This window comes from Eumetopias jubatus, unplaced genomic scaffold, assembly GCF_037043125.1.
Source record: "Eumetopias jubatus isolate StellerSeaLion01/CBP00866 unplaced genomic scaffold, mEumJub1_p1.0 scaffold_1, whole genome shotgun sequence".
Taxonomy (NCBI): domain Eukaryota; kingdom Metazoa; phylum Chordata; class Mammalia; order Carnivora; family Otariidae; genus Eumetopias; species Eumetopias jubatus.
Window position 1 is genome coordinate 203485627 of NW_028274807.1, and position 11232 is coordinate 203496858.

An 11232-nucleotide genomic window follows, 5' to 3' on the forward strand; every position below is an offset into this window, starting at 1 on the left:
CCACTTGAGGGGGCCCTGTGCCATTCATCATCTCCTATCAGCCCAGCTTTGCAGCCTGGCTCCGCCCTTGTACCGACACTGCCCTTCCTTTCAGAGGGCACGTACTCCTTGCAACTCAGGAGTTTGTGGAGTAGGCTGCATGAGAGCAGAGTCATGGCCATGGGAGATTTTCCTGCCTTCTCAACAGCTAAGAACTTTAGAAAGCAAAGTTGTAAACTTGTTTTTATTTATTTAGAGCATGGGTAGGGGCATGGATGGGAGAGGGAGAAGCAGGCTCCCTACAGGGAACCTGATGTGGGGCTCAATCCCAGGACCCTGAGATCATGACTTTAGCTGAAGGCAGATGCTTAACTGACTGATTAACCAGGCGCCCCATAAATCTGTCTTTCAAACTAGAAATTCCACTAGGGATATGGGTGCATTTTTATAACTGACAAGCTGCATGTGAAAATCTCAGGCCTGGTACCCAGGCCCAGCCTACAGGACAACCTCTGCAGATCTGTGAGGGGCTCACCACCCTTTCCCATCTTCACACCTTGGTCATCCTCAGCAGTCTGTCCGTGTCCAGCTTCCCCATCAGGAGGAGTGTGGCCCATAGCCCAAGGAAAGCCCTGGGTTCCAAAGCAGGGAAAGGGCAGGGACCAACTGCGAATGCTGTGAGTGTCACATGGGCCCTGAGCACAGACTAAGGTGTATGGAAGTGCACGGGTGCCAGAACCCACCAGGCAGAAGGGCTGTTGTGATCACTTGGAATCCCTGAGACAATTTGAGGCAACCGGGAGGCAAGAACTCTGGACTTGGGATTTGTTTCCTGGGAATGATACTTGGGGTGCTCAGGGCAGAGATCTGTGGTCCCCTGCCTGAGCGAGGTGCTAGGGGCACTTCTGGCTGTACTGTAATGAGGGCTTCAAGAGTCTGGTCCAGCTTCCAAGGTCACTGGGGCCGCCCCAGACCAGGGGTCTCCAGCCCTAGAGCATTAGGGGGAACTTAAGATCCCACTGGAATAAGGCTTGCCATCAGGCCTCTCCACCAGGGGGCACCATGGATCCAGTGGAGCCCGTATGGGTTCAGGGGTCCAAGAGGCCCTTGGGCAGGGAAGTCGCTGCGTCGCGGAGTGTAGAAGATTCAGGGACAGGCGCCCCGGACAGTGAGTGTGCTGGGGCTTTGGGGCCGCGTAAAGATCTGGCGAGGAGAACCCCGGCTGGCATGGAGCCATGGGGTGTCCAGGACTGGGATGGTCGCACTAGAATCCCGGGCCCCACAGCATCTCCCGCGTTTCGGGCAGGGCGCGTAGAGCCTTGGGGCGTGGCCAGTCGGCCGAGGGGTAGCCGGGGGCGGAGCCTCTGCTGAGCAGGGGCGTGTTTGGGCGTGGGGCGTTAGCCTGCGCTGGGCGGGGCTACGCGGAACCCGGGCGGCGGCGGCGGCGGCGGCCGCGTCCGCGGCAGGAAATCGGGGCTGGGCCCCGCCAGCGCGAGATCCCATCCCGGTCCGGGTCCCCGCCGAGAGATCCTCGGACCGGGCCATGGACGCAGCAGAGCCGGGTAGGCGGTCCGGGATATGGGATCCGAGAGGGACCTCCCCAAACCGTACCCCACTTCCTAAATTGAGTGGTCTCGCCTGTCCCTTTCCGTCCAGAGAGCGGGGAAAGGAGTCTCGAATGGGAGGGATGCGGGCATCCTCCACTGTGAGGACCCCCCAAGCCGAGAGGGGCCCAGAACATCATTCCCTCGCCCCCTCCCCCTTTGGAGTCTTCACCCCGGATGCCTGGGGGAGGGGGCCCAGGAAAGGGAAGTGGCCGCTTCTGCTTCTGATATTTGTCATGGGGGCAGGGTGTCATGACCGCTGATGGAGAGGGCGACACGGCAGAATCCCCACTCGGCTCCTCCGTAGTCAGGGGAGGAGGCATTGCTGATGTGGGCCCCCTAGAACGGGGGCTGTGGCAGAAATGTGGCAAGGTCCGACTTGTATTTCCGGCTGTCTTTGTGTCTCTGCTGTGCATATCGAGTGTCATTCGGTCTTTATGTTCCTCTGCTTTCAGTCTGCCCTATGTGTTTGTGCCACAGGCTCTGTGCCGGTCTCTCCCACGTGTATTTCCATCTGTCTGGCCTGAGGTCCATGTGGTTCTATTGTCAACCTGGCTCTCTCTCCAGGGACAGTGTGGCTGCATCTGGGGCATCTGTTTTGTCGCTTTGCTTCTGGGCCCATGTGTGTGTGTGGGTGTCTCTGTTCCTCTAAGCAGCTGTCTCTGTGTTGGGTTGTGCCTGAGTCCATCTGCCTGCCCTGAGTTGGCTTCACCCCAGGCCACACTGCCTCAGTCCTGACTCTGACACCCGCCCCCATCCCGCACTCTGTACAGGTCCAGAACACTCTCTGTCTCTCTCTCTCCAACCTCCAAACAACTGGCTAAGGGCCTAGGTGTCGGTGCCTCCGTGGGTGGAGGGAGGCTTTGATTGGCCCATGTATGACATTCCCCTCCCCCAGGGCTACCCCTGGCTCCAGAGAGCAGGAAGAGGTACAGTGACATCTTCCGGAGCCTGGACAACCTCGAGATCTCACTGGGGAATGTGTGAGTCTGAGCCTGGGCCACCCCCAAATCCCTAACCATTTAGGTGCCTCATTAGGAACCTATAACATCTGGGTCCACTTACCTAGTAACCTGAGAAGTCTAAGATGGGTCCTTCCAAAACACCTGAAAAATCCCAAAATTCAGCCCCCCAAAACCACTGGAAATCCCTAAAACGGTCCTAGTACCCCCATATATCCTTGTGACTCCTTAAACATTTGAGATCCTTATAATCCCACTCTGTGAACCCCAGATTCACCTGGGACCTTTCAAACTCTCTCAAGTTCCATAAAAAAAAAAACAAAAAACAAAAAACACCTGGTCCTCCCCACCCCCCCAAACCACTCAGACCTCCCAGATACAAGAGATGTCACAGAGATGATATCCAGGACCATCACTCACACTGCCCTGGGGGCCCCCGACACCCCTAAGCAAGACAGACTGGGTGGAGGGTGGCATCCTGACACCGTTACCTCCCAGGACCCTTGAGATGCTGCCTGGAGACCCCGTGCTTTCAGGAGACCCAGAGTCTGACAAGACCCCCACAGCCACTGAGGTGAAGGGCGGCACCAAGGAGGCAGGGAGGAGGGCATCTCCAGGGGGAGGGGCTCTAGGGGCTTGAAGCCCCTGCCCTGCTTGCTCCTGAATGCTGTCTCCCTCCCCCTCAGACCAGGGAAACCAGACTTTGGAGTGGCCCCTCCCTGGAGGGTCCTGCGCCCCTTACAGGTAGGGGGCTTTGAGGTGGGGTGGGGAGTGGGGCAGAAAGGAGTCCTTCTTCAGCTAGTTGTCACCCCCTGCCAGTTCCGCACACCAGGGACACGGCAGTACACACGAAAGAGCTGAGCCCCTGCCGTCAGGGAGCCCCCAGTCTGGGTGGAGAATCAGTATAAAATTGCAACCTGGACAAGATCATAAAGGGATATTTGGGGGAGCCATAGAGTGTAGAATAGGGGTCACTGGTCTGGTCGGGCTTGGGGCTCAGGGAAAGCTGCCACAGAAGGTCAGAGGTCAGAGGTCCGCCCTCCTGCCCCAGGGGAAGAACTGGACTTGCGGCTCATTCGGACCGCGGGGGGCGTGGATGCAGCTCTGGATTATGCCAAGACCTGGAGCCGCTATGCCAAGGAGCTGCTGGCCTGGACGGAGAAGAGAGCCAGCCTTGGTGAGGACCCCTTCTGCCCAGCCCCAGGCCCCAGGCAGTGCCCACACCCTGCCCAACTCAGACCCCTGCTGTCTCCCCCCAGAGCTAGAATTTGCCAAAAGCATCATGAAGATCGCCGAGGCTGGCAAGGTGTCAATCCACCAGCAGGTAGCCATGACCAGACCCCTCCAGAACCCCAGCCCTAAACCCCCTAGATCCTCAGCATCCTCCAACACCAACCCTCCCTCTCTCCCCCTCACCCCCCCAGAGCCACATGCCACTGCAGTACATCTACACCCTGTTTCTGGAACACGACCTCAGCCTGGGAGCCCTGGCCATGGAAACAGTGGCCCAGCAGAAAAGAGATTACTACCAGGTGAGGGGGCCCTGCTGCATGCACTATTCCATTCACACCTCCCCAGGGAGAAGGCACTTAACCATCAGTGCCATTTTGCTGATGAGGAAGCTGAGGCAAAGGGATGCTGAGGAACTTGCCCAGGGTTACCCAGCAGAGATTCAAACCAGGCTTCCTGTGCAACTGCAAAACTGCTTCTGTTTGTTTGCAGGACTTGAACGGGGGCAAGGCACTGAGTGTTCCCAGGAAGAGAGCTTTGGCATCTCTGGGTCCAGGCTTTAGAAAGGATGAGGTGGAGAGCCAGTGGGTGGGTGAGAGTGCAGACCCGGGAGAGGGTCCAGAGGATGAAAGGCACATGGTAGCAGGGAGCGGAAAGGTCGGGTGGCCCTGAGGCAACACCCCCATCTGTCCTCCTTGCCAGCCCCTGGCAGCCAAACGAAATGAGATTGAGAAGTGGAGGAAGGAGTTTAAGGAGCAGTGGTTGAAAGAGCAGAAGCGGATGGTGAGTCCCGGCAGGGTGGGTGGGTGCGCACCCGCTGGGCTGGCGGAGGGGAGGAAGAGGCTCTGATCTGTCCCCTTCTGTCCCTGCCCCCACCCCCCCACGGCCCCAGAATGACGCAGCGCAGGCTCTGCGGAGGGCCCAGCTCCAGTATGTACAGCGCAGCGAGGACCTGTGGGTTCGCTCCCAGGCGTCTCCTGAGGACCCAGCACCCCAGGCCTCGCCGGGGCCCAGCAAACAGCAGGAGCGGCGGCGGCGATCTCGAGAAGAGGCCCAGGCCAAGGTGGGGACCCGGCCCGGTGCCCCCCCAGCGCTTCGGCGCACCCCGCCCCACACTCTGTCCCACATGTGCCCGGGCCCTGGTTTCCCCAGGTGCAGGAGGCCATGGCGCTGTACCAGACCTGCGTCCGCGACGCCAACGCGCGGCAGCAAGACCTGGAGGCCGCCAAGCAGCGGATCGTGTCGCATGTGCGCAAGCTGGTGCTGCAGGGGGACGAAGTGCTGAGGCGGGTGAGACCTTTTCCCACTGCCGCCCCATATTCTCCTTTGGCCCCAGCTGAGGGCCCTCTGCCCCTAACCCGTCCCCAGGGCCTAGGACTCCTTCTCCCTAGACGGCGGGTTTCCACCCTCAGTCCCTGACCACACCTCAGCCTTGGCGCCACCCCCAGCGGGTCCTGTCTCCCCGTCCCCCCCACCCCTCCAAACCAGGCTCTGACCACGCCCCCCAGCTTCTTCTCATTGCTCGCCCCGCCCCCAAACCCTGGCCGCACTGGTGTCTCTAAAGATCAGGCTCCGCCCCTCTCTCCCTGCAGTTTGCGCTCCCCAACCACCCAACCCCCCCACCCCCGCCGCAGGTGACCCTGGGACTGTTTGGGCTTCGAGGGGCCCAGGCCGAGCGTGGCCCCCGCGCCTTCGCCGCCCTGGCGGAGTGCTGTGAGCCCTTCGAGCCCGGCCAGCGCTACCAGGAGTTCGTGAGGTTGCTGCAGCCCGAGGCCCCACCACCCCCTCCGCCTGCCTTCTCCTTCCAGGAGTTCTTGCCCGCCGCGCACAGGTGGGCCTCCTCCCAGGAGCGGGGTCAGAAATGAGCCCCAGAGACAGTTGCCGGCTGTTGGCACCACCAGGCTGAGTACTTGGGGGTCAGAAAACTCAAAGCCTCAGTTCTTGGATTTAGTATGCAAGGCTCTTGTGGGGGTGGGTATTCCAGTTCTGGGAGATCCCAGACTTTAGGGTTGCTGCTCTACTGGGTGCTCACTGGTATCAAGGCTTGCAGACTCAAGTGCTTGGAGTTGGGTCCTCCTAGATGCAATGCATAGGTGATGTCATCCCGGAGCAGCTTCCTGGTCCTCAGAGCCCTCAAACCTCTCCTTTCAGCTCTCCCCTGGACACAAGAAAGAAGCTCTCCTGCCCCCCACCCCCTCGGCTGGATGAAAGCGCAGCGGAGGCAGGCCCTTGGGCTGACGCAGGCTGGCAGGGTGAGCACAGTGAGGGGGCAGAGGGAGTGGTGCTGGGGCTCGGGTCAGTCCTAATTGACCTGTTCCCTCCTAGGAACTCCAGGCCTGACTCCAGGCAGCGACATGGACAGTATGGGCGGTGGCGGCGAGTCTCGGTCCCTGGACTCTCCCACTTCCAGCCCAGGTGGGGCCAGGACCCGGCCCTAACCCGTTCCCTACCTGGAACTCTCCTCCGGACCCTGGCCAGGCTCTGGCCCTCCATCTCTAACCTATCACTTGACCTTTGATCTACGTGCACCCCTGACCTAGTTTCCTCATCCTCTGATCCATTCTCTTGAGCCAGTTTCTGAACCACCCCCCAGATTGCTGACCTCATTCTCCAGCCCCCAATCTCTGACTTGACTTCCCTCCTAACCTCTAACCCTTTTCCCAAGGGCATCCGTGGGTGGTTCTGGAAAGCCTAAAAACCAGGAATATCTCCTTAGCCCTGGAGCTTCCCCATGACCCCTGTGGCCCCCAACCTCTGTGACCCTCTGCATCTAGGCTCTGGCACAAGGCGGTTGGTGAAGGTCTCATCCACAGGCACCGAGTCCTCAGATGACTTTGAGGAGCGAGACCCTGGTGAGGCTGGAAGCAGGTGGGGTGGGGCGGGGGCTGGACCAGGCACCCCTGACCCTGTGCCCCCACAGACCTGGTAGATGGGCTGGAGAACGGTCTAGGAAGCCCCTTCAGGAAGTGGACGCTGTCCAGCGCGGCCCAGACCCACCGGCTGCGGCGACTTCGGGGCCCAGCCAAGTGCCGCGAGTGTGAAGCCTTCATGGTCAGCGGAACCGAGTGCGAGGAGGTGTGGCCTGGGCCCGTCAACCAATGACATCTTCTGACCCCAGTGACCTTCCTGACCCCAGGCACCCCCCCCCGGACCTGAAATCCCTATGACCTTTCTGCCCTTGGGACATGCCCTGACCTAATGATGTCCTATGAGGCCCCTGCCCCCTGAGGATCCCTCTGACCTCTCTTCACCCGCTGACCCCTGATGACCTCCCTGACCCTATGACCTTCCCCTCAGTGCTTTCTGACCTGTCACAAGCGCTGCCTGGAGACTCTGCTGATCATCTGTGGACACAGGCGGCTCCCAGCCCGGACGCCCCTCTTTGGGGTCGACTTCCTGCAGCTGCCCAGGGACTTCCCGGAGGAGGTGCCCTTTGTGATCACCAAGTGCACGGCCGAGATAGAACATCGTGCTCTGGGTGTGCAGGTGCTGCCTTGACTCTTGACCACCCCCAGTAGTGACCTGGCCCTCTTGATGGCCAGGTTGGTGAGCCAGATGTCTATTTCCTGCCCCTGCCCCTGCCCCTGCCCCTGCCCCGCAGGGCATTTATCGGGTCAGCGGGTCCCGGGTCCGTGTGGAGCGGCTGTGCCAGGCTCTTGAGAATGGTCGAGCATTGGTGGACATGTCAGGAAACTCGCCTCATGATGTCTCGAGTGTTCTCAAGAGATTCCTCCAGGAGGTGGGTATTCAGTGGCTCGGGGATAGGGGTCGGGCGGGCTCAGGCTGAGGACCCTCTGCAGCCCACCCACACCCATGTCCCTCCCGCCATTCCACCCCCAGCTCACTGACCCCGTGGTCCCCTTCCACCTCTACGACGCCTTCATCTCTCTGGCTAAGACCCTGCATGCAGACCCTGGGCACGACCCTGGGACCCCCAGCCCCAGCCCTGAGGTTATCCGCTCGCTGAAGACCCTCTTGGTGCAGCTGCCTGACTCTAACTACAGCACCCTGCGGCACCTGGTGGCCCATCTGTTCAGGTGTGCACTGTCCCTGACCTTGAAATGTGACTTCTGACCTGAGGCACGGATCTGTGGCCCTGTCCGTGGACATACGACTACTGACCTCGGACTGACCCCTGACACTGACTTCTGATCTTTGCATGTGTTTTCTGAGCTCTGAATTTTAATACATGATTCTAGACTTTGGGTGCTGACCCCTGATCTCCATTGCCAGGCATGTCTCTGCCAGTCCCCAACAACGCCTGGGACCACTTACCCGTGACTTGGGCAGGTTCCCATGAGCCTGGCCTATAGCTCCTACCTGATGGCCAGTGACCATGCATTCCACGCTCTGATCTTTTTCCTCATACCATCCCCAGGGTGGCTGCACAGTTTGAGGAAAACAAGATGTCTGCCAACAACCTGGGCATTGTGTTTGGGCCAACGCTGCTGCGGCCACCGGACGGTCCAGGGACAGCTGGTGCCGGCCCTGTCACCTGCCTACTAGACTCTGGGCACCAGGCCCAGCTCGTCGAGTTCCTCATTGTATACTACGAGCAAATCTTTGGGATGGACGACCTCCCCGTGGCCACTGAGCCCCTGCCCCAAGACCCCAGTCCAGCCCCCGGGCCCCTCATAAACAACAACCCCCAGCCACCACCCTCCTACCTTGCTCCAGATCCCCTGCCCCCAGTCCCAGCCTCGGACTCCGACCCAGACCCTGAGCCCCACGGTACCTTGGAGAAGCATCCTGAGGCCACGCCTCCTGAGGTAGGAACCCACTGGGCCCACAGACATGGGGAGGGCCTTCTCTCCATTTAATCCTCTCACTCTCCTGTCTTCCTTCCTTCCTTTGCCTTTAAATTTTTCTCTTTCATTCCCTCTCTCCCTAAAAGTGAGGAATGGAGTGGTGGGTAATAATAATGGAGGTAATAATGGAGGAATGACAGGGTACAGCTCTGCAGAGTTACTAACACAGGTGATCATTTAGTCCTTCAACAGAATATTTATTGAACATTTACTATATACCAAGCACTGTTGTAGTAGGCATTACAAATACATCAGTGAGTAAATTATTCAGAGACCCCATCCTTTTGGTGACTGCATTTTAGTGGGAAAGAAACCAATGGCAAATAAGAAATATGGTATAACGTCAGTTTATAGGACATTACAAGGTGACAAGTACTATGGAGAAGAAAGGGTAAGAGACACTGGGGGCACAAGGGGAGGTGAAGGGCAGTCTGTAGCAGTAAATGGGATGCTGTGGGCAGGTCTCATGGAGAAGGTGGATTTGAGCTATGACTGGAAAGATGTGGGTGAGGAATGAGCCAGATGGAGATCTGGGGAAGGGTGTTCCCAAGGGAATAGCCAGTGCAAAGGCCCTGAGGTGAGGGTATGCCCGGTGTGTTTAGGGTGCAGCCCTGAGCTGTAATGAATTAGTGAGGAGAAGGTGGTAGAAAGTGAGGCCAAAGAGGGGTCTGTGGAATGCCACGCACCGTGCATCTACTATACATTGGCACTTTATAGGCTTCCTGTCATCTTCAACAGAGCCCTGAGAGGTAGATACTGTTAGTGAAAACCATTTAGATGAGACTCCTACTGGTGGCTTCCCTGTCCCTCAGATCCTGCTACACACACCATTCCGGAGAGCATGCACCTCCCCTCCATAGCGGCCCAGAGATGGTAAAGGGGCTGTCAGTGAGCGCTGGGTCTCTGAGCAATGGTATATGGCTCAGAAAGTGCTCAGGACATGTAGAAAGAACTCCAGCTGCTATTAGCATTTAGCTAAAGGATCAACTGAAGGATGTACAGATAAATTGAAACGCAGGTGCAAGTTTGCAGAGCAGAGCAGGATGGAGACAGGTAGTTCACCTGGTCTTAATGCGGACATGGCTAAGTCACTCCCTGGGCTGGCTCTCTGCTGAGCAAGGGCGTTTGTTCCTTCCTTCATGGAGCCCACAGTTTGCGACTAATAATATTGCTCTGTACAAGGGGACAAGCAGTATACTGTTAAAGGGCATCGTCTCCCCAGATACCAAAACTGCAACAGACCTTTTACGTGTCCAGGAACAAACCCTCAGCTCCCCAAGAGTCTCAAAGAACTGGGATTTTATTGTTGGGTTTTGGTCTTGGGTTTGTTCCTACAGATTCCAGCTCCACAGAGAGACCAGAGAGAAGTGGCTGAGGACACCAAAGAGGAGGGAGGGGAAGGTAAGTATGTTGGGGAGCAGCCCAGGAGTTGTAGGGGTGTCCTTGCCTGGGGTGGCTTGGCTGAGAGATGACTCCCCCGAGATAATCCAGAGGACTTAGCGGTGCTCAGCATTGACCATGCCAACCCACAGTGTCCAGCCAAGGTCCAGAGGACTCACTCCTGGGGACACAATCCCGTGGCCACTTCAGCCGTCAGCCAGTGAAATATCCCCGGGGCGGCGTGCGGCCTGTCACCCACCAGCTGTCCAGCTTGGCCCTGGTAGCTTCCAAATTGAGCGAGGAGACCCCTGTCACATCAGTGACCCGAGGGAGTTTGCGGAGGCGGGGACCTGGCCCCGCTGCTGCCTCCTCCTCGCCTGAGGGCAGCCCTCTGCGCCGCACCCCGCTGCCCAAACATTTTGAGATCACCCAGGAGACAGCCCGGCTACTCTCCAAGCTACACCATGAAGCTGTGCCCAAGGCCACCTGCTGCCCAGACCCCCAACCTGGGGAAGCCGAGGACCATCTCTGACCATCCCAGCATTCTGACTGAGGGGAAAGGACTGAGGTGTTCAGTGTTGGGGGTTCTGGAGAGTTCCTGTAAGGAAAGACTACATGGCCTGGGGGACTAAAACCCTTTTGGGGACAATATACCAGGATTCCCCCCCCCCCCACTAGACATAGGTCACTGCCCATCAGGGCAACTCAGGTTCAGAGGTGAGTCAGGGTCAGTACTCAGGGTCAGTACAAGTCATGGGATCCTTGGTGTCCACCCTAGTCCCTGACCCCTGGAACAGGGGTGCCTTTTGCTACTTTGGTTGGTGCCCACTCCCCCACCTCTGTCTGCTTCCTTTGCTGACCTCAGGTAACCAGCTCTTGGAGGGTGTGGGCAGCCTAGACTCAACATTCTGGTGGTACCTGGGGTCTGATGGCCTGGGAATAAACCATGTCCTTTATACCCTTGAGTGTCTTTCTTTGCCAGGCGAGGGTGATGGGAGAGCTAGGTGAGGGCAGCATCCTTTGGCCCCGTTTTACCCACCAGAGGAACCAAGGCCCCCTTTCATCCCGACACATCCTTGAGCACCTACAAGCAGTACTGGCTGGGCCTGGGCACCAGGCTGAGTCACACCGGCCCGGCCCTCCCGGAGCTCCACGTCCCCGATCCGGTCCTGCATAATCAAACAAATATAACAAAGTGCAGATAACCGGGACAATGGGGCTGTGTGCTCTGGGCCGTGGGAGCCCAGGGCCGCCACAAGCCGGGGCCGG

The 11232-nt window shown here is 58.5% G+C and overlaps 1 protein-coding gene across 3 annotated transcripts; it reads left to right on the forward strand.

The window, feature by feature from the left end:
* The first annotated feature begins 1429 nt into the window (after nucleotides 1–1429).
* GMIP (GEM interacting protein) lies at nucleotides 1430–10921 on the forward strand. Of its 3 annotated transcripts, XM_028126819.2 has the most exons (21): nucleotides 1430–1541; nucleotides 2482–2566; nucleotides 3044–3119; nucleotides 3232–3289; nucleotides 3597–3722; nucleotides 3805–3869; nucleotides 3970–4077; nucleotides 4478–4558; nucleotides 4668–4838; nucleotides 4928–5065; nucleotides 5410–5606; nucleotides 5927–6027; nucleotides 6101–6190; nucleotides 6550–6627; nucleotides 6696–6850; nucleotides 7073–7261; nucleotides 7377–7514; nucleotides 7616–7812; nucleotides 8154–8544; nucleotides 9921–9984; nucleotides 10116–10921. In XM_028126819.2, the coding sequence occupies exons 1-21, from the start codon at nucleotides 1523–1525 to the stop codon at nucleotides 10493–10495; spliced, it is 2907 nt and encodes a 968-aa protein (XP_027982620.1). In that variant the 5' UTR covers nucleotides 1430–1522; the 3' UTR covers nucleotides 10496–10921. The 3 variants fall into 3 exon arrangements, with proteins under 3 accessions (XP_027982620.1, XP_027982622.1, XP_027982621.1); XM_028126821.1 differs by lacking the exons at nucleotides 1430–1541; nucleotides 3044–3119 and having other exon boundaries at nucleotides 2478–2566; XM_028126820.1 differs by lacking the exons at nucleotides 1430–1541; nucleotides 3044–3119; nucleotides 3232–3289 and having other exon boundaries at nucleotides 2487–2566.
* The last annotated feature ends 311 nt before the right edge of the window (nucleotides 10922–11232 follow it).

Excerpts from the sequence above, each read along its gene's own strand:
- GMIP (XM_028126819.2), top strand. Across the intron at positions 3,120-3,231 it reads AGACCCCCACAGCCACTGAG|ACCAGGGAAACCAGACTTTG; the intron begins GTGAAGGGCGGC and ends CCTCCCCCTCAG. Across the intron at positions 6,028-6,100 it reads GGCTGACGCAGGCTGGCAGG|GAACTCCAGGCCTGACTCCA; the intron begins GTGAGCACAGTG and ends GTTCCCTCCTAG.